The sequence below is a fragment of the Populus nigra genome, chromosome 11, assembly GCF_951802175.1.
Source record: "Populus nigra chromosome 11, ddPopNigr1.1, whole genome shotgun sequence".
NCBI classification, from domain to species: Eukaryota; Viridiplantae; Streptophyta; class Magnoliopsida; order Malpighiales; family Salicaceae; genus Populus; species Populus nigra.
In genome coordinates, this window is record NC_084862.1 from 2,886,521 (window position 1) to 2,912,247 (window position 25,727).

The 25,727-nt window shown below is 34.2% G+C and overlaps 1 protein-coding gene and 1 long non-coding RNA gene across 2 annotated transcripts; both read right to left on the reverse strand.

Annotated features, from left to right (window-relative positions):
* Positions 1–1,828: 1,828 nt before the first annotated feature.
* LOC133668563 (uncharacterized) lies at positions 1,829–12,735 on the reverse strand. The gene is made up of 15 exons (XM_062088492.1): positions 12,328–12,735; positions 12,013–12,125; positions 11,586–11,635; positions 10,968–11,201; positions 10,676–10,828; positions 10,224–10,319; positions 10,109–10,129; positions 5,859–5,960; positions 4,263–4,294; positions 3,542–3,642; positions 3,380–3,452; positions 3,155–3,186; positions 2,694–2,784; positions 2,412–2,523; positions 1,829–2,317 (listed from the first exon to the last, which is right to left on the reverse strand). The coding sequence occupies exons 1-15, from the start codon at positions 12,726–12,728 to the stop codon at positions 2,003–2,005; spliced, it is 1,926 nt and encodes a 641-aa protein (XP_061944476.1). The 5' UTR covers positions 12,729–12,735; the 3' UTR covers positions 1,829–2,002.
* A 2,306-nt stretch (positions 12,736–15,041) lies between these two features.
* Positions 15,042–17,892, reverse strand: LOC133668790 (uncharacterized). The gene is made up of 2 exons (XR_009833804.1): positions 17,309–17,892; positions 15,042–16,355 (listed from the first exon to the last, which is right to left on the reverse strand). It is a non-coding gene; the product is annotated as an uncharacterized LOC133668790 (long non-coding RNA).
* Between the last annotated feature and the right edge of the window lie 7,835 nt (positions 17,893–25,727).

Here is a 25,727-nt window from a genome sequence, read left to right on the forward strand (position 1 = left end):
GCTTCGTGGTTTGGTGGGTCCCATAATAATGCCAGCAACATGTAACTTTGTCCGACAAGATAAAGAGTTGGTTGGTACTTTGAATCCAGTTTGGGCGGGTAGAAAATCTTCTGTCAAGCCCACTTCAATATTAACAAACAATAACAATAAAAAATCAATTGAGTTGTTAATTTCAGTGAGAAGTCATAAGATTTTTTGTTGTTATTATTTTTGTATGTATTTGAAACAATATATTATAATATTGCATTAATTTTATTAATGTATGTATTTAAAAAATAAATTTATTATAATACTAATCTTGGTATTTAAATTAAAAAAATAATTATAAAATATCTCCTATATTTTGTTTTTTTTTTATTTTTCATTTAAAGTTCGAGAAATTATGATTTTATAGCAGATGGTTGGACTTTGAAGTAGATGCAGGTGCACTTGGAGTAGAGCTTGAAAACCAAATATTTGATTCATTGGTTAAAGATGTGGTTGCTGAAATCTTGTTATTTTAGGCTCCATCGAGGGATTTTTTAATTATTAAGATGAATATAATAGAAAACTTATAAATAATCAAATGTTTTTTGTGGTTTTTTTGGATATTAAATGTTAGCACTTGTATAAACTTCACAGAAGAAATTATAACTTCTCAAATATGAGATAAAAAATAAAAATAACAAGTTTTTTTGTAATTATTATACCTTCAAAAAATATATTTTAAAATTTATAAAAAAAAAATAAAATATATAAAGGGCCAAATATACAGAAGTTTGTGAATCAGCAAGGACCACCTTGCAAGACTAAATATTTCTTGATGACCAATAACAAAATAGTCCCGTTAAGAAAGGATGGAAAGAACCTTTATTATGAGGGTGTGTTTGGTTTAGCTTTTGTGGTTGAGGTTGTGGTTGGGTACAGCCCAATTATACACAAAACTCAACCACAAAAGCTAATATTTTTTGTTTTTTATAATATTTTAATAGGTTCTACACCCCACCTCAACCTCCACTACTAAAACAAACACTCTCTAAAAAAAGAAAACACACCTTCTTGTTCTTGACCATCAAATCAATCTCTTTCCTTGAAGTTATGTAATTAATTATATAAATATGAAGAATGGAGTTGTAGGGAATTTGGAATATCAGAGCCTAAAATCTTAAAGAAGTTCTTGGTGGAATGAAATTCTTTTTGCGCCTGGTAAGGAGCAATATGTTCGTCCCGAAAATGAATTGGAAAGTATTTGGGAATCTTGAACGAATAACAAAGCAGGCTTTAATAGTTTTGGGAATCTGAAAATGAAATTCAACACATAGACAACAAAACCTTGGGATTACAACTTTGGTTTTTTCTTTAATTTTAACAGTATTGGTATTTTCTAACTAATTTGTATATAATTGAGTTAAATACTTTTTTAATTAAATCTTAGACAAGTATATCTACACCTTCACAAAAAGAATTCTTGAATTTAAACCTAAATCCCTATAGACACTACGGAGACAATTAGCTAGAACAATTAAGGTGTTTTGCAATAACAGTTATTTTTTAAAATATTTTTATTTGAAGATATATTAAAATAAAATATTTTTATTTTTTAAAAATATTTTTAATATTAATATATCAAAACAACCCAAGAATATAAAATTTTTTTAAAAAAATCAACATTTTAAAAAACATGATTTTGCAAGCGTTCCCAAACTGCCCAAGAACTACATAGAGCTGGAGGGGTTAACTTTAAGAAATGAAGTACATTGCAATTGTCCGCAGTTGTTTGATTGCACATTAGCCTCTTGTAATTAGACATCGTGCTGGCGAAAAAGGTCAATCAATCTCAGCAGCGTAATGCGGTCGGAAGGGTAAATCCACTTTTCGTAATATTTACTGAATATTTCACAGAACATGGTGATCAAAATCTCATAGTTGGATCTCTATCTAAACCCTTGAGAACTCCAATCCCACAAAAGCAAGAAAGGAGGCTGAGGAATTTGATTATAAATATGTCAATTTCTAGTCCTCATCACCCAGCTGCTTGAAAATCTCCGAAATCATCATCTTGTATATCTTGTGAGCTTTCATTGTCAGGAAAATGCGTGTGTTCTGCTTCATCCTTTGCCAAGTTGGGGGATTTTTCAGTAGAATTTCCATCAAGAGTAATTTTTGGTGGCAAGTTTGATGGAGAATTCTGTACACTTGTAGCGGGTGAAGGCGGTGCTGGGGGAGGCGGAGGCGGTCTGATACTAAGCAAGGGTTCTTTTACATCGCTCTTCCCCTCCAATGACAGATTGTTCAGACCCTGCTCGAAAAACTTGGACTTCACACTACCTCTAGGTTTCTGTCATACAAGAAGAGCAAATTTCAATAGATATCAGGATGCTTAACGTATCCGTATATACATAATTGGGAAATGTAGATGCACGTGAGCTTACGTTTTTCATTTGGAGTACAAGAGTTTCCCCTTCTTTTAAACTGTAATCAACCGAGGAAGTTTCCTGAAAATGCTGTTCCATCTCTTCCGCAGTTTTCTTCTTGTCCAGATATCTTTAATAGACAACATGAGAGAATGCCTATATTAATCAACTTTTTTCTAGTGGGAATTTTATCTCTATATGAGAGCCCATATAAAATATCAACTACACAATACAAAGGATACGTGGAGTATGAACTATGTAAAGAAAAGGTAAATGATACATTTATGGGTTTGAACATACTTCATGTGATCATGCAGCGCCGCCTGGAAATCATAAGCTTCTGTTCTTTCTCTAAATCCTATGCCAATAAATGCATGCCTCAGGCGACCACCTGCATAATTCCAGACAGCTGATTTAGTAACGAAATTGAAAATAAATCTAAGGGAAAGGGGATAAAAAAATGCGAGCAGATCATTCAAAGGGGTTTAATAGTTTTCATAGAGGCAGTCACATTCGGAAAAAAAAAAGCTGGAATGATATCCAAGCAATATGAAACTGCATCAGCAGGATTAGAGATTGAAGGTCAAAGAGATTGTGCATCATTAAAAAATTCTAAATAAGTTATAATCTGAAAAATTAACTGCAATAATTTAGGATGGAATTTGGTAATCAATTTCTATAAAGCTAAGAGTAATTCAGTTGAATATAGAAGTAAAATCTTCTGTTGAATAATGAACTTGGAGGCAGGCATGGTAGCTCACCTATATTTTCCTCTATCCGCAGAACAAAATATCTGCAAAAGAAAAGATGTTTGTTTATATACCCTCAAGTCAAGACACTATTTTATGGGCATTCAGTTAGAACCAACCTCCAGTTAAGCTTAATGTATTAAATTTATGCCTATAGGGCATATATCATTACTCTTATCAATAAAAAAAATGGTACAGCAAAGATAAGCTTAAGATTCAGTGAGAAATAGGCTTAACCTGCTGCTATCAATTACAGGTTCCACTGGATGTAGCTCCCCCTTTCTCAAAAATGCCCGCGCATATAATTCACCTATACAAATTAAATCAAAGCATGCAAAGTCCTTCAGAGAAACACACTATACCATTTTCTGCATCATAACAATCCAAAGATAATATAACCTGTGGTTTTATCTTCAAGTCTGATAATGCACTCTTCACCCTTGCTAATGACTTTCAAAGTCCCTTCCCAGGCCCATTTGTTGACATCCCATTCATCAGCCCTGAAATACCCTTCTAGAGATATAAATATGCATATCCAATAGGCTAAAACAAGTTTAAGCAGTAAATATAGTCCATAGATTCAAATATTCAATGGCATTATATGCCTGGCTGCATTTGATTGCAGAAAAAAAAACAAAGAAAGGGTATGGAGAGACTGGATTTCATAACAGGTTGTATTTAAGATAGTAAATTTAGATTTTAAGTTTCTTTCAGAAATCAAACTGGTTATTTGAATATAATTTTCCAAACCTATAATTCCCAAGCATATTGTAAAAAAAATACAAGATTACTTCTGGTATTTTGAGATGCCTTATTGCTCTTCTGTCTATCTCCTGATTCGCAAAAGAAGGGAAAAACCTTGTGTCACCAATTCCTATTACAAAAGCTCCTTGTGCATCTACATCCTTACTAGGTCATGAGTGTCAATTAAAGTCCAACTTCTAATTAGATTGATGAACCCTATTTCCATAATCAAGAGAATCTGAGCAACACTACAAATTGAATGAATCAACTTCTGCATATTTCAAAACGACAATAATATTGTATGAAAGACATCATTTAGAAAATATGTCTTATCAATATCACTAATCAGGCATTGGATGAAAAGTTGAGCAAGAACCTGTAAGAAGCAGCACTTTTCCTGGGTGGTATCTGCAGAAAGAATAAATTAATTAGCCTTGCAACTATTATCTTGTTTGAATTGTCTTAATCAGCAAAAAGCTACCTTGTGCATTTAGATAACAAAGAAAATAAGAGGAAAATTATGAGATGCAGGTGGTATGTAAGAAGCATGTAATCATTTACCAAAATGGCATAAATCTGTACTCTGGGTGGTTTTTGATACAGCATGTAATCAAATTTTGATGGATTTGCCGCTAACTAGCTATGTAAACAGGTGAGAGCAGAGAGTTAAGCATAAATGTTAACCTATAAGATATTCAAGTTTAATGAAAAGCCTAAAAGATATCAAACAGCTTAGACTTGCATAGACATATCTGAACATGTAAGCTTTCAAACATCTGCAACAGATACGCAGACCATAAAATGATATGTAGAAGAGTTTGATGTCAAGGTAACAGTTTGAGATTTATATTAACGAGAAATTGAGAAAACAAATATCAATAACATAAAGGCAAACATGAAAAAATGAACTTTTTACTAGCAGAAAAAAGACTGAAGTCATAGGACCTGTGCTTTTAGAGGATAAAATGATCGAAAACATTCAGATTGAAACAAATTAAGGGAAAAAAAGTAATTACTGTCGGTTAGTATGGCTATATATGGACCTTAAGTGACCATAATTAATGCATATCTATCAAAATTGCTTTTAGAGCATTGCCTTCCATTATTACAAAAATGCGACCAACAAGGAAAGGACGGCAGTCAATAGCAAAGGCAGTACACTGGAAAAGGGAGAAAATAGCTTTTTCGTTGGCCCTTAATTTGACATAATCCACAAACTTATTATAAAACTAGAAATGGAAGTGTTTGAGGTGCCCACATAAAACTGAATTCTTTCCAAAAATTTAAAATTTCCTATGCCAAGATCTCTTGGAATCAGCCTTGTTTCTTTAAGTAGCAGCCAGCAATCACTTCTCGATGCAAGATCAGCAGTTTCTGACTTTTAAATACCGCACCTTGTTTGACCATGATGAGATCTCTCAAGGTAATATAACTACTTCTATTACATATCTTTAATTTCAAACATCAATGTCAATTGTAAGTTGGTCCCTTCATCAATTTTACCCAATCAATGATTAACACCATCAGTACTCAGTCCACAAGTACAAAAAAACAGAACCCTTAATCAATGATGTTTCTTTTAGAACAATAAAGCAACACCTAAAACCCACCTCAGAGCTTCTAAAACACAATTCACATACATTTTTATTATATTTTCATTTCCTTAGAACTAATCAAAAGAAAAAGGAGGGAACAGTGCTGATTGCCACTTTTTCTGATGTCCAATTCAGTTAACTACAACAATTCAAATCTAAGTTCTGTTCTCCAATCCATACAACTGAAAATCCAATTTTCTTTTAAGAACTTATTTTCTGGAAAAGGAACATATTTTCAAAGCTGGTTATATACAAAAAACTCAAAAGATCATTGATCACCACAAATCTCAAAAACCCAATTGCAAAATCACAAGAAACATCTACTAAACATAAATTTAAAGACAGTACAACACACAGATAACGAGAGAAAAAGTTACCAGATAAACGTAGCATTCAGAGACTTGAAAGAGAATAAGCTCAATGGCTTCATTTTCTTCACTCTCTGGATCGTTTGGTGCCTCCTCTACTTTCTCCATGATCTCTAGAGAGAGAAAGATTAAATCTTGACACGGAAATTTGGATCAGAGAGCAATGGAAGTGTGAATTCGCAGAAAGAAAGTTTGGGACTTAGTGGAAATTTAGGGGCAGAAAAACAAGTGGGTTTTTAAGAAACAGGGACATAGAGTTTGCAGAGGGAATTGTCTCTGTCTCATTGTTTTCCTTTGCTTATACAAAGACGAAATACAACGTGTTAGATGGATTAACCTGAACTAACTAGTTCCTTCTAAACTTTTCACAAATTATTATAGATTCAAACAATGATTTTTCTCTTTTTTTCATTTTAATCCCCAAACTTATTGTCTTTGATTAATTCCTTTTTTGGCAAAATTGATGGTGAATTGCTTCTAAATTGTTAACAAAAGGCAAGATTAAAAGACAAGTAATCAAAGTGAAAAGATGAGTGGTTGTTTCAAAATTAAAGCAAAAACACTCTTTGGTCCTCATACTTTCTAAATAGTCACTTTTCAGTCCCCTTAGTTTAAAAAAAATTAATTTTGATCCAAGAATTCATTTCTTTATTTTTTTAATCTTTAATTTAAAAAATAAGAGAAAAGACAGTCAATTTTAAGTGGTAAAAAGTGAAAATGTTACTTGGCACTCATTTTATCCATAAAAAAAGTTGATTTTAATGTTAATATATTAGTTCTACTAAGATGTTTTTGGTTTTTTTGTTGCTTAAAAAGATAGATTTTAGTTTGAGAAGTTTTTTGAATTAGATTTGATTTTGAGTTTTTGGATAAGTTTTTGAGTAATTTAAGGTTATAAATAAATTTATTAAAGTTTTTATTATATTTTTAAGATGTTTTAGCATTAAAAATAAATTTTAGAGCAAAAAAAATAACCCCACCTTGATTAAATCAAGTGACTCTTAGTAATTGGACTCTATAGAGACATAAATAACACGTTGTCTGCTTCGAGTTTTTTTTTTTTTTTTTAAAAAAAAGGGTGAATGATACGTTTGTCCACCTTCTAGTATTGGAGAAAAAAATTACTAACACAGGCCAAGCCTTTTTTATGGTTTAGACGCGTGGGTAGGTGATGGTATATGACATGAGTGTTACTTTTTTTATTTAATGTATTTTCAATCCTTTATTTTTTTATAAAAAAAAGTGTTATTTGATATTAAAAAAACTCCTTTTGCTATCAATCTTTTTTAAAAAATATAGGTTTTTTTTCCACGCACTTGTCTTTTTTTTTAATTAATACAAAAAAAGTCTTACATATTTGGTTATTGTATGGTTAGATGAAAATTGATTTAAGAAAAAAAGTTGTCAAATCTAGTAGAAGTATAGAATACATAATCTAGATTGTGAATTTACTAGATTGACTTGAATTTATTTAGGTTTTTTTTATTTTTTTTAATTAAATATTTTTATTTTTCAACATTAGATTGATTGATAATTAGATATTTTTATTTTTTATTGAGTTATCACGGTCTTATAACCCAAATCGCGAGTCTTATAAATCAAATAAGAATATAATAATTCCATAAAAAAAATAATCTCAATATCTAGTAAATATGCGCCGTCTAAACAATGTGAGGGTTATCCATATGTAAGCGCATGCTACGCACATCCCATCATTTTTTTAAATAATGCTCTTAAATAACTTTTAAATTTACAATAAAATCAATGTAAAATAACAAAAAAAAACCTTTATGAGAAAATTAAATTGATTTTTTTCTAAAAGGACATGAAAAGAATTATACTATTTAGAAAAAATTGAGAAGACCAAAACGCCTCAATAATATGCATATAATTTTTTTATTTTAGGATTAAATTAGTAATTTTACTGTGCAATAAAAAACAAATGACCAATCTAACCCTATATAATTTGTAAAAAATAATTATGTCATGGTAAAACAATCACCTTATCTACAATCCTTAGTTCAAAAGTAGAGGTGATTATTTTCGATTCGGTTCGGTTTTTATTAAAAAAAAGTAACCAAACCGAAATAGAAAAAAAACCCGAACAGAAATTGGTTTAAACCAACAGGTTTTTGTTCATTTCGGTTTGGTTTTTTAGAAGAAAAACTAGTTCAAACCAATTTAGCTAGGTTTTTTCCGGTTCGGTTCGGTTTTTTTCTGGTTTTTTTTGTTAGGGTTCGGTTTGATTTTTTTGATTTTAGGCTTATAAAACTGAAATCGAACCTAACCGGTTGATTTTTTCAAAATTTTAATCGGTTTAATCAGTTTTTTTCACAATTCAGTTTTTTCAGTTATTTTTTTTCAGTTTTCTTAATTTTTTGATTTTTTTTTTCATTCCTATTCAAAAATTTAATGGCGCAAGAACAATTTTATCGTGTATCATTGCAATGAATAATGTTTTGTCTCAAGGTGCAATAATTTCAAATAATGTTTTGTGTCATGTGGTGCAATAATTTCAAATAATGTTTTGTGTCATGTGGTGCAATAATTTCCTTCCTCCTTTTAGTTTTTTTTTTAAATGTTATATTTAAAAACTATAAATATTTCACATAAATATGTATACAATATTAACATATATGTTTTGAGTTTGGATTAATTTTAATAATATTTATATTCTATTTATTATTTATTGAATAAGAATTTTAAATATCCACAAGATAATTCCCGTGCTATGCTGCGGTAAAAGCAAAATTTTTTAACATATAAAAAAATAATAGATTAAGAGAAATTTTATAACAGTATCATTAAACCTAACCTGAAGGTCAAATCTAAAATCTCTCAATTATATTTTTTTGTTTAACTCAAGCTTCAAATTAAACTGTATAGAAATTATCCCAACATAACCTGATTGGCTTGACAGGTTAGAGAAAACTCAGGCGACTAGTAAAACTATGGTTTATCTTTAAAAATATTTTCAAGATAGCATAATTTTTTTAAAAAATATTGAGACGACAACATATTGAATCAATTTGAGTCAACTTTGATTAACTTGTCAAACCCACGATCTAAGTCATGAACTCCATTAAGTTTAATAACCTTTTTCTAAAATTATTTTTATTTAATAATATGATAAAAAAATAAATGCTTAAAAAATTAAACATTAACCCAATGTCAATGTGTTTTTTGAAGATCGTCCTATAAAAAATAAATTGAAATAAATCATTAAGTCTAATTCATAATAATTATATTTTTTTCAAAACTATTTTTTTATTTAATAATGTAATAGAAAAAAAGTAAATAATTATAAAATGGAGTATAAATCAAATACTAACATGTTTTTTGAAGACCACGGTAACAATTTGCAATAAACCTAATGTTTAAATATAAAAATGAAAAAACAAAGAAGTTATTGTTCCAATAAACATTAATATGTGAGGAGAGGCCCTCCTCAACTAATTCTTTTTAATTAATGTTAATATCCACTCCAAAATAATAATTATCCAAAAAAAAATCCACTGTACTCTGTCAGGTCGATTTAGGTGAGCATACATGGACTCAGATTAAATTCTCATCCCCATATACCATCATGAATTTAATACTATGAAGTTGCTTGATCGCATCATAACAGCACTTGTGAAGTTTTATACATTCCAATCAAAACAAGCAGTCACAAAATTTCTGTAAAGTTTATTGACAATTGGCATCAAAGAAACAAATATATTTCATGTCTCCAATGAGCTGGTTAGAAGCATATAGAGGAACAAGATGATCGACTTTCTACTGATCTATCCATTCAGAGAAGTGCTTGGAGCTAATGCAGTGATCATTTTAGTGAGTATACATGTTAACAAGGCACGGTTGCAGTCAAGGTCCTGTGTCTTGGATCTGTGAGACCTGTTTGTACTTTTATGAAGCCAGCTTCCTCCATTCTTCCTTCTAGGTCAGTCAGATGGTATTCGTCGAGAAATGGTTCGGTGCTCTTCAATAATGTAAACAGAACTGGAGACATTTCCTACAACACGTGAACAGGCAAGGGCTTCAATTTGCTTATAGCATGTTTGTGAAAATTCATGTACAATTTTATATTTGCAAAACCCTGACAGAAAGAAATCTCAAATTCCTGCCAATTCCTACCATATGTCCAAACAAAATCGATTTTCTCAAATTTTTGATTTACGACTGATATATCCATAACATTAACATGCAACACAATTACACAGATAAACCTATGGTGTGTTATGGTAGAATTGGAACCGTACCTGTAAGATCTTTGACTTTGGCTGCATAAGAGAGCAGAAATATCACATTAATAATGATACAGCAGTAGGAGAATTATTATGTTTTTTCCAAAGTTATATAGGCACGGATGCTTACTGATTGATCCGACACAACAATTGTGCCTCCAGGACGAAGTAGCCTGAATGCTTCCTTCAGTATATTAACTATTGCTCTTTCAGGACATTCATGAAACTGCATATATTTCAGGGGGTTGAAAGCATAAGTATCTGAAATTATCACACACCAGAAGCTTTCAAAATACAATTTATTCATACTTGAATCTTGATCAATGCTTGAATTATCACACCGATCTCTCTGACGGTTAAACATGATGTGGGGCTTCTTTTTTTTAATAAATTACCAAATCTTATACTTCAACAGTTTTATTTGCTTCTTTCTAAAGCTAATTGTAATCCTGCTTCTATGTTAGGGAAGTGAACTCTCTGTACTAATATTAGGAATGGATGGCCGCTAAAGAAAAGGCATCATGTTTAATCAAAACATTCCAGAATATCAAGAAGCATACTGCTTTAGAGAATAGCACATACCACATATGAAACTGAAACAAGATCGAATGATTGGGGTGGAAAGCCTGTGTCTTCTGCATTAGCATGCATCCATTTAATAGGATTCTTTCTAGGACCTATCTTCTTTTCCTTGAATTGAGCTACGGAAAGAAAGTGAGGTGACAGATCTAGCCCCTGCAGGTTGGGATCCGCATATGGAAAAAAATAAACAAGTTTCAGCCATTAAAACTTGTGAGAATATTATTTTCATTGCATTGTATCATCTGTAAAGGACTGTTGAAATGATCTCACAAAATTTGAGGATCGGACTTACAGTGACATTAGCAGAAGGAAACTTGTCAGCCAGAAATCTTGTGCTAACACCTACAGAACATCCAATATCTAGAATGTCTCTAATCATGGTAGTCCCAGAGTACTGTAGATGATGCTGTTCAATTGCCTGAAGCCAATTTCCACGCACTACTTGATTTGCTTCATCTACTGTAGAAGCATTAGGTATTGCTCGCCTCACCATTGACATGGTTGCAGCTTCAGCTTCAGCTGCAGCCTGACATTAGACATATGGCTACCATAGGATCATCCTCTCTTTCATATTATTGTACTTAGGAAACTAACAAGACTATAACGTTTAACTTCATCCTATACGAATGCTTTATAGCATGTGATTCATGCTTGATAAATACGAGCAGGAAGACAACCAGAATCTACAAGCACTACTTCAGCTTGCAGAACAGAAAAGAATATAGGCTGTAGTTTTTGCTCATTTTGGGGCAAGAATTTGACATTCAAAAGAAAACATTAAATAGCAAGTATTAAGCACTAAATAAAGTAATCAAGAATACATTCAGCAGAACTGTTAAATCACAGAAAGGAGATACATCCAATGATGCATACAAAACCATGTCACTGAGACCAAGTAATAAATACTTACCAGCCATGAAAGATTTCCCTCGTCGTAAGCATGGAAAGGATTTAGGTAATCTGAAAATAGAACCAGCTTGTTTTAATTAGATTACTTGATCACTGAAGTATGAAGAGCATAATAAAGTGAGAAAATAGCAAGTAGTAACCCACCAAGAAAAGGGACAGACCTCCAAAATTTTAAAATTTAACCTCATTAGTTCAATTTAAATTTCTTGAAACATGCAAGTGTTCCAATAGAGATTGCAAGCAATTATAGATCAAGATAGGGATGTTAGCAGCGGAGATTAAACTTAAATGTCATAAAAAGGTTTAGCCCAAATTGAAATATGAACAAATCTAACCAGTCAAACATAAACAAGCAAAAAGAAAACTGACTACAGAGTGTGAGAAAGAGAATCATTATGTAAAGGAATTCAATAGGTTAAGATACCCACAATCTGGATAAACAAGTGAGGGATTTTGAATGCTCTCCAGCTCCTTATACACATCTGATTCCAGAATCTCCTTTGTCATTTCTCTCCATGGAATGTTCCCTTTCTCTGCTGTTCTGTTCCACACATTCAGAATTCCATATTCAAGTCAATGAGAAAGCCATTCAATTAAAAAATTAGGAAATTATGCATAGCCAATGCCAACCTGCTAATTTCAACACCAGCAGTATCGAGCAGCACAAAAAATTAACTTATGTAAACAAAGGGAAATGCATGCACATTTAGTCTTGTAAATAAAGGGGAATTAAGCAATGGGACCTGATGAGGACTTGTCTGGCACCAAGTTTGAGAACAGAGGAGAGAGGCTTAAAAGCAATAAGAGCTCCAACAAGACGAGAGAGAGGCGTCTGTCCTGACCACTTAGGCCTTTCTAGCTTTCCCTCTTCAAAGGCAGCTGCCATATCTGATGTTGATGCTGCCATCTTAACAACCATTCTTGCTCTCCTTCTTCCATTGCCATGCTCTATAGTTTTGCTTACTGAGAGAACAGAGAAGTTGTGGATATGTGAAGACAATGCCATTGAAGCAGAGAAAGAGGGGTGGGGGGGGGGGGGGATCCCGTGCAGTGTAGAAACTGAAAAGACAATAACTGGCTTGGAACTTGAAGAGCAGAAGAACTTAGTTGCAGGAGCCAGGATTAATGTTGTCCCTCTCGCCATGTCATAAGCTCCGAATCTACGTTCTTGAATGATGTTCATACACGTGGAAGTAGGATGGAGCTTATCTTCTTATGCTTGCCTTCCCTTTTCTTTTCTTTTTAATAATTCTTCTTGAGAAATTTGAATTTTAATAACCACTAGGATGTTATGACTTTTTTAAATTAATTTGAATTAATTCTAAAACAATTAATTCATAAAAAAATGGTAAGTTAGAAATAACTTTTAACTTAAATGAAGATTTGTTAGAAAATTCAGTCAAATTTTTAATTAATTAAAAGTTAAGATTTTAAACTTTTAATTTATAAATACTAACTGATGTTATATTTCTTTGTTAAAAAAATGATTTAAATTATTTTATCAAAATATTACTAACTTAAATTTATTTTTACCACAAATTATTTATAAAAAATAAATTATGAATCAAAATCAATATTCACTCTAAATAAACTATGCTAAACAGATTCTGATTTTTTTTAAAGCCATTCTCTGGGTATTTCATAGCAAAGGATGGCATACCGAAGTATTGGATTTTCATGCATTGCTTGAGCTTGTTTAAGTACCCATTTGAGTGTTTTATGATAAACGAATACGGAGGAGAGAAGGGAAAGAGGAAATGCTTGGAGATCATAGAAAGAAACTGCTATCTGTATGGAGAGGGGTTTCTGAAGCAAAAGGTGTGGAAGAATCAAATAAATGGAGTAATTTAGCAGTTATGATGGGTTTCATTCTTGGATACCGACTTCTTTGCTTTTTGATCCAGTTGTACAGATCACACAGAACCAGAATTTAAAATATTTTCAGCAGTCATATAAGAAATACATTAAAATGATATACAGATAAAGTATGCTTGTGTCTGCTCTTCTTTCTTCACCATCATCAAACTGGGTTACAGCTATTAATTAGAACCTGATAGGGCGAACATTCGATCGATCGTGGATGTTTTGGTTCACCTCTGCCCTTGAACATTTCCGAGCTTATATTTATTGCTCAGTTTCTTCTAACACATTAGATGGGGACTTCAACTTGCTGTGTCAGGAACCAGAATAAAACTGTAGTGCAGCCTACCCTGCACCACAATCCCAAATACTTGTACAGGTGATAAAACTATAGTTATCTACTATATCTTGGTTTCTACTTTCATGCCTTTAACTTGATTTATTTTCAATATTTTAATTCTAAATAGCTCTCTTGAAGTTCATGATTCAGATTTGAGCTTACAAGCTACTTCTCCGTCTTTTTTTTTTTAAATGACAAGCGTGCAGAAACTAATCTATTTTTCCTTTCTGTTAGAGAGGTATCCATCCTTTCAATCATCCTTTATTCATTGAAGAAACCTGCTCTCTTCGGCACTACTATCTTCTTCTATTATTTCCCTCTACTTACAAATCAGGTCTGTTGCAATTTGTATTTCAGTTCCCTTAACTCGAGGAATTTTATTGAACATTTTATGATAAGCAACATGCAAGAAGTAGTTTAAGTACACACATTCACCAACAACCAGCAGTTTATACCCTTCAATGCATACTTCAATTAATTCAGATCTGATTATCAATCTCTTTTAGTCCAAGAAAAAATGGTGAGATTGGAAAGAGATGACCATTTTCCAGAACATGAATATGCACATGTATTCGAAACGAAAGAATGCTAACCTGAAAAGGAGAATCAAACATGGAGCACTCATAGATCACTCCCAAAGGATAGCTTCTTTACCCTCTCTTTTGACTCTCTCTTTGTACACTGGCTTTCTCTATTGCGCTTTTTAACTCACTCCAAGTATTCTTCTTTTCACTCACTTCCTCCAAAAACAATGGTGTTTTTCTTGAAAATCTGTCGAGAAGCATTTCCGCCATCAGCTCCCTTGGTCTAGGGGACTAGCACTATCAGGGGGGGGGGGGGGGGGGGGGGTTCTTGCTCGAGAATGGAAGTGAAGCTTTCAGTTAAGTCAACAGAGGAAATGACGATTCGTCATTCAATTCCAAACCAAACTACTAAGGAACCTGACTTTCAATACGAATACTAGTGTGCAGAAGCTGAATCTAAGGCAGATTTAACAGCAAAACTAGACTCTTAGTGCAGACAAAATAACTTGTTAAATAACACTGCACTACAGTTAAATATGCAAAACTCTATACAAACATCCATAAAAATCTCACTAACTGAAAGTGGCAAGTGATTATCAGGGTTATATAATCGGTTTACTTTCCATATAAATGATCTATAAAATCATTGCATTAAATGTTACTAGTGTTTAGTACAATTTTTCAGTTTGTATACTATTACTCTTAAATGACATTATGTACTGAAGCAAAAAAGTATTAAAGCCAACTTCCATTAATTATTAAAAGGTTATGAGAAAGACAGCAGAACACAAATTCCCAGAAGAATTTGTGTGGAGATAATTAGTAATGAATCTCTCTCATTTTCATACAGAACAAGATGAAATATCCTATAAATCAACTGCATGAACATGACTACCCTCTATTATGAGAGTGGAGATACTGAACCTTATGAAAGCATCAACAATCACTAACAAATGATAGGCTCATATGTCCTGAAGAAGATGACGTGGATGGTTTAAATAAAGCTACCCTTCTCCTCTTATTCGAAATGTGGATTTTAATGAGAAATTCTGTGAGGCAGAAAATTTGTCGAGTATGGATTTGCTGCATGTTGGATGGAGCCTGCAAGAAACTGGTTTACTCCAGTATCATCACAGTGCCCTTCTTTGCAGCTGTTCATCAGAAAAGTATTCTTCACCTTCACATCGAGAATACTGCCCATCAATTCTGCGATGCCAAGCTGACATTCCCATTCGTCAACCCAAATCTGAGCCAAGCTGTGACCAAGTCTTCTCTTGGTTCCAGTTTGTACCCCATAGGTCAAACCAAACATTGAGTCCCATCCAAAGCTATTGAGATCAATGCCATCAATCTCGTCTGGCCAAAGACAATGCCGTAACACTCAAGTGTCACCTACTGTCATGTCTTCCCAAAATCATGTGCAACTCCCCCAAGTCACACCCAAACTGTCCACATTTCGTTAGCAATCCCACATGCCAACACATCCACTCGCAAGCCTGTTTTCACAAGGTTCAGATGCAATACATAGCATCCAAGGAATCCATCCCCTTTCTTCACAAGATACAGCCATACAAAACCCCCATCAAAGAACCATATGAACTCCCATACAAACACACAATTCCTCAACTGTTATATATGCAAAACCTGCAAGCATCAAATGAGACAACACAATTCGGTGATCAACAACTCTTTTGCGTCGAAGTTCTTTCAGCAAGCCAATCATCAAACCTGCCTAAGCCCACACACAAATAGCATCCCAGCATCAAATCCATCTGACCTGGTTCCCCCATACGCTACTGTTGTGTCCAAGACCCTTGTGATCAGATGGAAAGCTTCAGAAGCTTGTCTTAAATCAGACAGCATTCCAGGCTAGCAATCACAACATATAGAAGCCTTGATTAAATAGGGGGCACCATGCAAACTGCACTCTTATGCTCAACTCTTCATCAACATCCAATGGCATGAAATGACCTTCACTACCTTCTGCAGCCTTCTTCCCGAGCTCCTTCAAGTGGTTTATATCTCCAGCAAGCAATGATGCCTTGCGCTTGAAAGTTCAAATTAATAATTCAGGAACCCAAGTTAACATATAAAATCCAGCTCTTAACATATAAAAGCATAAGCTGAAAACTTGACAACAACTATAACATCCAGCTCTTACAAAACCAGTCAAATCCATATAAAATTCAGGATTTTGTTTATCAAATAGTCCATAAATAACATCACTTGCACCTGATTTATGATTAATTGCAATCAAGAAGAAGTCATGTCATCAACCACAAGAGATCACAGCACACATATATATGTTTTGGGTGATGTCTATGTTAAGAAAAACCACAGAACGAAGTAATAACCATGCGAACTATAGCAGCATAGCTTAATCAATCATCCTTGCATAAATTACTCAAGTAAACTCACAAACAAAAGCAGCACAATAAGCTCCAGTAAACCAATTGGTTCTTATTAAGTTTAATTTTGAACTTTTTAAATTCAACTTTTATCCCCAAACTTTAAGAAACAATCTTTTTTAAATGACTCGAGAACTGTTTAAATTCAAAATTCAACATAATCAACCCAGCAACAAAAACCTTATCAGTAGATTCAGTACAAGGTACTAGGATCCCAAGTGTATCAAGATGTGCATTAATCCTGGCTCTATTGTTTCATCTCTGCCTAGGTATGATTTCTGAAAGCAGTAATGCTGCTTTCTCCACTCTAACAGAAGCCTCCACAAGCTCTCCTCTTTCATTACCCAAAACCAAAGAGGAAGTTTAACAAGATCATTTTCTGGTTTTTGCTTGTAACCCAGAACTCAGCATAAACCCATCATTTAATCTCTCAAAATCAGAGCCTTACACACTTGTTCAGTCAGAAGAACAAAGTCTCATATTCAGTATGGTCACAACCATCACAAAGAAATCATACGGTCATCATAGCTTGAAAATAAGGAGAAGAGAAACATTATATATAAAAGTCACAATCATCACAAAGAAATCATACCCTCATCATGGCTTTCTCCTGAATAAAGATGACAAGGAAGGATCCCGATAGCCCGATGGACAGAGCCTGCAGATGGTCCGAGGAGATCTTCACTGCAAACCATCCAAACCATCATAAAAACATTCTTCATCCAGGCTTGCAATCGCTACATCCAAACATCCATCCTCCCGTAAGTCAACTCTTCACTTCATCAACATCACAGGGTCCGAGGAGATCCTCACTGCCCTCTACCAGCCTCTTCTTCAGCTCCTTCAAATCAGCAACCCACCTCAATCGGCCCTTTAGCAAACAACAAAAGCTAATAAAAGTCAACCCAACAATTACCTAATAACAAATTAACATAGTTTATTAGCCAATCATCGCCCAAATTTTCTTGACTCTCTTAACGTATAAAGAGATTAGAGATTTGCAGTGGTATTTTATTGAGAAAAATTCTATGCTACTCCATCTTTGTTTCTCTTTCGTCAATGTTACAAATATTATTACAGTTCAACTGCTGTAAAATTTATTTTTATTTTCTTGTGATAAAATAAATTATACCCCGAAGGGAAAGCCCTTCGGGTATAACTTATTTGAATGACTAACTTGCCCTCCACACATGAAAACCCCGAAGGGGAAGCCCTAACCTCAAGGAACCACTAATTAATCACACAAAATATTAAAATGACTACATTGTCCTCCACCTCGTTACGCCACGTCAAAGCCGATAAATTTCATGTCTGGTGACACTGGTCGGTTCCATAGATTTTCGGAACTAGTTATTGAGGGTATCCAGGTCGGGATTCGTGCGTTCGCCTTCGTAAGATATCCTTTTGTTTCGGACATATTACATGGAAACCAATGAGTTGGTGTCGCCCTTCCTTTTGTAGCCACAGGCAAACCCAAAAAAACACTCCCACTGTCCATTTCCCGTAAAACTCCGACATCGTCTCCTCCACCTCCGAAACCAAAATGGCTGCTACTTACTGCTTTTATGCTCTACACAGTCCAAAACCACCACCGCCAAAATCTCTACGTAACACCTATTCACGTAATGGTCTATCTCTCGAAAGACGCAAACCCAAGCTGTTAGGCTCAACAGTAGGGTGTAGAATGCCGTTGAAACCGTTGTCAGCTTCTCTTCATTTCGGGACCTTCTACAGCAAGAAGAAGAAAGTCTCTCCTGATGGTGTTCAGGAAGAGGAGTTACAATTTGAAACTCATTTTGATGCCTCTGTCCCTCTCCCTCCACTCACCATTCCTCCAAAACCATCAAAATCCGTCCATTATCCGCAAGAGTTTCTATCACGTGTCATGGCCATGGCAGCTGCTGTCTTGAAAATAAGTGAGCTGCTTAAAACTAGTAATGGTAGTGGAGGAGGAGGCGGCGGAGAAAAGGGCGTGGACGGTGACGGCTCAGCTGATGCGGACTCGCCACCACCGCGTGCTGCAAGTCTTGGTTTTTCCACCCGCTTTGCAAGCAGGGAGAAGATCTCCCTATCTGGTTATGTAAAAGATACACAATTTGAATTGCATTGCAACGTCTCTGCTTTTCTTTTCGGTGCAAAATTTTCAAAATTCCTTAAATGGTTCTTCTTCAATCCTGTGGTTGTGCAAGCGATCATAGCTACTATTACTAAAATTCGTGGAGGTGACGGTAGTGTCCATGGCGGAAGGGGCTCAGTTGGTGCTGCTGGAAGGGTCATGCATCCGAGGGTAAAGCTTCGGACCTCTCTTGATTTTCAGACCTTCGTTTTCAAGAAGGAGAAGATCATGCTCGCTGGCCATGACAAGGTATGATTTTTAAAATTTTATTTTTTCCATTTCCTTCACTAAATTTAGAGCCATTTTGTAAATTTTATAATCAAATATTAGAAACTTTAATTTAGTGTTTCATAATGGAAGATAACTATTAGGTTTCTGTCTAATAGATTGTTTCCCCCTCTAAGTTTTACTTCTTTCTGTCTGTAACTATTGGTTATTGATGATGCTTTGTTCCTATTGCATTGCAGTACATTGTGAGAGGAGGCAAGGATGTGTTTCTCTTGCTCCCAGATGCATTCCAGGGCATTAAACAGATTGGTGTCGTTGGTTGGGTTTCCCAGGTGAATACTATGAATTTTGTGCTTAGAATATGTACAATTGCCTTTAAATTTGTAGTACCTTATTAGTATGTCTTGGTTCTGCTTGAGGACTAAAACTTGTTAGTATCAAAAGCCGTCTTTTCCATTCTACAAAATCTTTTGGAGTGTGTCTGTGGAAACTGGAAACAGAGTCTATGAATGTGTGCATTTACATTGATAGCTCAATCTGTGTATCGATAGCTTCATTTTATCACAAATGTTTCCTTTAATGCTATTTTTATCATGACTCTGTGTGGATTGCTAACAAGCCCCCATTCATTACCAGGGTTCTGTTCAAGCTCGGAATTTAAGGGATGCACTCGCTGAAGCCAAGTCTGATATAAAAGTCAAGGCAAATAATTATTTACACCTAACTCTTATATACAGAACTTTTACCTGTTTAGGAAGTTACATGGTTACTCTGTATGATATAGGTCGGTCTCGAGAAAGATTCTTGCTCTTTTGCTGAAGCTCGTGCTGCTGGTTTTACTGAAGAGAGCGATACTTTAGGAGATATCTGGGAAACTATTTCAGGCAGTGATCTTGTGCTTCTTTTGATTTCCGATGCTGCACAGGTTTGTTTGTTAATTACTCTGTGTGAATTCTGAATGTTTCTCTATTTGTTGTTTCTTTATTTTTCTTTCAGTTTGTAGCTGCTGAGATTTAGGCCAAACAAATGACTAGATTCTTTAGTATTCCTACTCGAGTTCGCGTACGTTGTGTGCGGTGAAAAACAAAAGAAAATAGATAGTTCTGGCATGGAGTAAAAATGGTGTTGTTCTGCTACTTTTCTTCAATGTCATGGTAGCAATTTGTTTCCTGTGATGTTCTTCAGGGGTTAGTTTTCTGTGTGTACTGTTTCAATACTGATTTGCTTCCTCCCTAAATGTAATATTAAATGTAATTTTCATTCATTCAGTAGTCTAGTAATCTAGGAATAAAATCTGTATATTTATTTTAAGAAAACATTCAGAAAATTGATAATGGAACCTAGTTTATTCTTTTCTAATAAATAAAGATAGAGTTGCAGGAATCAAATTAATTTTTTTACTTCTTACTATAATCTCTAACAACAATTATGGATTGAAAAAAACCAGAAAACATATATCTCATCTCAAAACAATTCAATAAGCTTGAATAACAATCAATAATATAATTATGAACAACAAAAAATAAATACTTTAATATGAAAGAATTACAATGACAATGTTACTTCTCACAACTTACTAATAGAGATGATGTGTATCCCTCTTGAATCAAATTTAAAAGTTTAGTTCATAATTTCTGGAAAATTAACAAAAGCAGAGAAGAAAGAATGTTTTTTCCATCCTATTTCAGTGGTGTTCTGCTATATTTATTCTCCTCCTTCGCTGCTGAATTTTCACACGATTATTCTCTAATTAGAAGTCTTCATAATACTTAATTCTTTCCTTCTTTATCTGGTCCTTAAGGTTGGATAAATTTCTTAGAATCTGTGTAAAAAACTGACTCTGCTGCTATCACATCTCTGCTATAATTCCAACTCTGCTGCCATTTAAACTTTGTTTCTGACTTGGTTTCTTGCAATATCCAACCATCCCAGCTGTATTCTTTAATTTATTGCATGTTACAAGCTTGATCTAAACCTTTTTTAGGTCCTAAAGCCCATCATTTTATGTTAAACTCTCAGTTGAAGTGGGATACTCGGCATCGTTAGTTCTTCATCAAATCAGAAGACTCGCCTTGTCCTTCAAACCGCGTCAATTTTTGCCTTCAAAATGATTTTATTTGACTTAGAGTCTTGTATTGAAGTTATATCCCTAGATGTGTAAATAAATTCGGGCTTTTGAATCGCGTGATTTTGAATATCTGAAGCTCAAGATATTCTCATTTGAATATCTAGTGTGAAAGCAGAGAATCTTATTACTCGTAGGATTCTAGTACGATTTTACAGGTTTGATTAGATGTCCAAATAAAATCGAATATTTTCTCATAATACCTTTCTTGAAAACTTGACATGTGTACTTCGACTTAGATTAAGTCCATTTTCTCATACCGGAATTCTAACATGGTAAAAAACCTATCACAAGAAGTTAGGTACAAAACATATATAAAATGCAGAATTACTTATCATTTTCGATTAATTCATTGTCTCTTAAACATGTTAAACTCACAAAAATAACTTTCAATAAACTTATATAAAGTCAAAATACATTAAAAAGCATACTGTAAAAGGAGTAAAAATATACCTATATTTTTACGCTTATCAAAAAGACATTTATGCCGTAGTGCAAGTGAATGTTATTTCCTAGTGACTACACATTTTTGATACGTCTGTCTGCAGATGTGTTTGTGCTTGCTTAATTTTCTTCTGTGAAGTCGCGAGGTTGATTTTGGTTCTATCAAATTAGAATAGGAGAGGAAAATGTTTCTGATTTTCTAGCACATCTCCAGTTCATCTGTTCTCAATTCATTTTTTCCCCATAATCCATCAAGCAGAGGTAAAAGTTTTGTGATGCATTCTGTATGATCCAGTTCTTAATAGGTCATCTCATAAATTCCATGTGTTTGGTGTTGATGAATGCCTGTTTTGGTCACAGTCTTAACCGTTCAACTTTAATATCATGATGCATCAGGCTGGTGTTTATGAGAGAGTTTTCTCTCACATGAAGCCAAACAGCATCCTTGGGCTGTCCCATGGATTTCTTATTGAGCATTTGCAGTCAAAGGGGCTTGATTTCCCAAAGCACATCAGTGTGATTGCTGTGTGTCCTGAGGCAGAGGCCCATTCTGTAAGGAGAGACTATGTTCATGGCCAGAAGATCAATGGAGCCGGAATTAATTCCAGCATTGCAGTCCACCAGGTTCTCTCTCTATCTTTCTCTGGACCCTCTCAAGGAATGCTCACACTCATTAGTCACTAAACCTGAGCATGCGCATGAGGACATTTATCATCTCAATTACTCTTAACACATGTTGATTGCTGTTTATACACAGGATATTGATGGCAGAAGCACAGATGTTGCCTTGGGATGGTCAGTTGCCATTGGCTCAGCTTTTACATTTGCAACTACAATGTAGCATGAATGCAAAGCTTGTGCAATCTGAGCTTTATGTCAATGTATCTATGTTGAGGGAGAATGTTTTATAGGTTATATTTGTATTTTTTGTTCCACGTCCAATACTATATCAAGACTAAAACGTTAAATTAATAATAAGCCATCTGTCTTAAGGCTGAACTATTCTGACACAATCCAAACTAAGCTATCATGTTTGATGTGCTATATTGCGGTCCTTCGAAGTTCCAACTATGTCGTAATTTCATTTGGGAGCAGGGCTGGGAGTTGATATCCGAATTCACGGTGATCATTAAAAGTTCAATTCATGAAAACAAAATAGAATTTTTGGCATTTTATTTTTAAAATAAATTTTTTATTTAAAGAATTCATTATCTAAAATTATAGTCACTGAAAATTTTTATTGATAAATATAAATTAAATGATACGAAACTAATTACATAAAAAAATAATTATCACTTTTAAATGTTTTATCTAAAATTTATAAATTTTTTTAAAATTTTCTGATATTTAAAAAATAAAATAAAATAAAAAAATTGACCCGACTAGACCTTAGCCCTAGTTTTTTTTTTTTTTTTTAATTTTTAGAGGCTATGTCATCTCAGCTCATACAGGCTGAGATGGACCCAATCAACTCAGCTTGGTCACTGGTCCAAACCAGTGACCCGACTGCTTACTGTTGCTGACATACGTCACGTATGCTTGCAACAGTAACAAGGTAATTATGTTGCCGTTTGAAGACGATGGCTTGAGGTGGTGCGAAGACGAAGGCTTGAGGTGGTGCAGGCCGATGCTTTCCTCTCTTCGTTTCTGTTTTTCCTTCGTTTCTCCTCTGATATTCTCTCTCTCTCTCTCCTCTCTTTTTTATTCTTGTTTCCCTGTTTTCTCTCTGCGTCTGGCTCTCTCTCTCTCTCTCTGTATCTTCGTCCTCCTGGTTTCTCTTTTTCTCGCGTCCTTTTGTGTTGTTCTCGGGTTTCCTCTGGTCTTCCTTCCCCGGTTCTCTAGGTTTTCTCTCAGTCCCCTGGTTCTCTCGGTTTTCTCTCAATCTCTGTTCTTTCGTTCCCTTTTTTTGTTCGCGTCCCCCTCTGCTCGTTCTCCTTCGTTCGTTCGTTTTTACCTTTTCTTTCATCCTCCTGTTGTGTTCATTTCTTCATTGTTTTGAGCATACTTTCGTTGGTGGGAGGACCCAGTTTTGAAACACTAGGAATAAAACAGAAAGTTTTATTTCAAGAACAAAAACTTACAGGAGCAAAATTTTTGATTTTATTAATTAAACTAATTTTAAGTTCAACTAAATCTTCAAACTTATCAATTCTATAAGTAGCTCTTGATTTGATTAATTAAACTAATTTAAAGTTTAATTAAATAATTAAACTTTAAATTTATGTTTTCTTAACTCAAATTTCAATTTATTTTTCATTCATTTTATTTTTATTTTTTATTTTTTAAAAAAAATCAAAAATTAAATTATAACAGTAGCAGTTTTATAGGTACGGGTACTTGTAGGGAAACATTGCAGGCGTGACGGAATGCAGATGGATATGCATCAAGGCAGTAAGGTCTTGTTAGTTCGGCAGCCTCCTGACAAGGGCTGGGTTAAGCTTAATGCCGATGATAATAGTTAGGAGATGCACGTTTCAAGTGTTTTAGTATGAGCAACAGGGTTTCAAATCTCAAGTGGGTTCGCGCAGTGCAGCAAAAGCAGGATTATGGGCTGAGCTTTTGAGATTGGATCAGGTATGGAATGTCCAGTTGCAGTGAGAATTGGCAGCCATCATTCGGGAGCTAGGTTCTAAGATAATAGTAATTTTTTTTTTTACTCAGAGTGCGATTACACTGAATTGGCAGCCATCCTTGATCAAGTTCCTGAGAGTTTGTATTAATCAGAGGGGCTGATAGATTTTTCTTGCTAACTCTGTTATCCACGGTCAAGGGATTTCAAGCGCTATCACATCCTCCTGATGCTATTTTCAGTTAGCTGTACAAGGACAGGACGTTGCAGTGGATGCCATGACTCCATTGTTTGCTTTGGGTCTTGGAGCACTTCATAGAAAAACAAACGAAAAGATAGGCTCTATCAGTACTTGTGCTGCCTCTTTTCTTTGTTTTTTTTTTATTATTATTCTACTTCTAAGCATAGATTGTTTAGGGTGCCTTGCGAGAGGAGAAATTTTTTATTTATTTCCAATCCTGGCCTTATTAATGCGTTCAAGTTTTGCAATCATGTGAGAAAAACCCAGGTCACAGGTGTTGAAGAAGATCAACAAGGGATTGCAGCAATCAATGATGCTGGTTCCTTGTCCATCCGAGTTCAACTACTAATCTGGAAGCCCAACTCAACATGCCACGAAGCCAGAAACTTGACAGTGATTCACAAACTGAATTAATTCATTTAAATATCAACAATTTATTAATCAAACAGTCCATAAATAACATCAAGAAGTAATTAATGACAACAATTACCTGAAAATTTAACTGCTATGAAAAGCTATCAGAACTAACTGATAATCAAGCGAATCATAATAACTCAGTCATTCTTATTCTTAACAACTCAAAAAAGTAGCACAACAAATTTTCAGGATTCTTTTCATTATCTCTGCTAATGTATCCTCGTGCAGCAATAACATCAACCAGAAAAACAAAAATGAATGGAACATTTTCTTGAAATTTAACTTCGATTGTCATATAATTTATGATTCTTGAAGAGCATCATAAATTCAAAAGTTCGTACATGCCTAATAAGCAATTATTAAAAACTCAACAACAAAATTAACCACCTCATGTTGTCAGCAGCAATTTTACTTTCAATTGCATTACCTGATAGTTTACCAAAATTTTATTCTCAAGCTTTAAGAAACAAAATTCGTAGAAAAAAAAACGAGGCTTCAAGAACTGTGATTAAACTCAAACATCAACCTAACCAATCCTGACAAAAAATAGCTAACTTATGAGTACCGGGTACTCGCGTTTTAAGATGGTCATTAATCTTGGCTCTAGGTTTCCTCTCTGCCTCACTAAAATTCCTCGGAGCAGTAATGTTTCTCTCTGCAAAGACTGTTTTTCCATCCACTCTAGCAGTAACCTCGACAATCTATAGTTGAGTTCCAAAATAGTAATAACTTTGATGCCAACAGGGAAACTTGTTTAAACATTGTGCGATTTTTTACTTATAAAGCCAAACTCCCATCAAGTATCAGAACATTCTGCTAATAGGGACTAAAACCCAAACCCCCATCAATTATCAAACAACTGCCAGAAAAA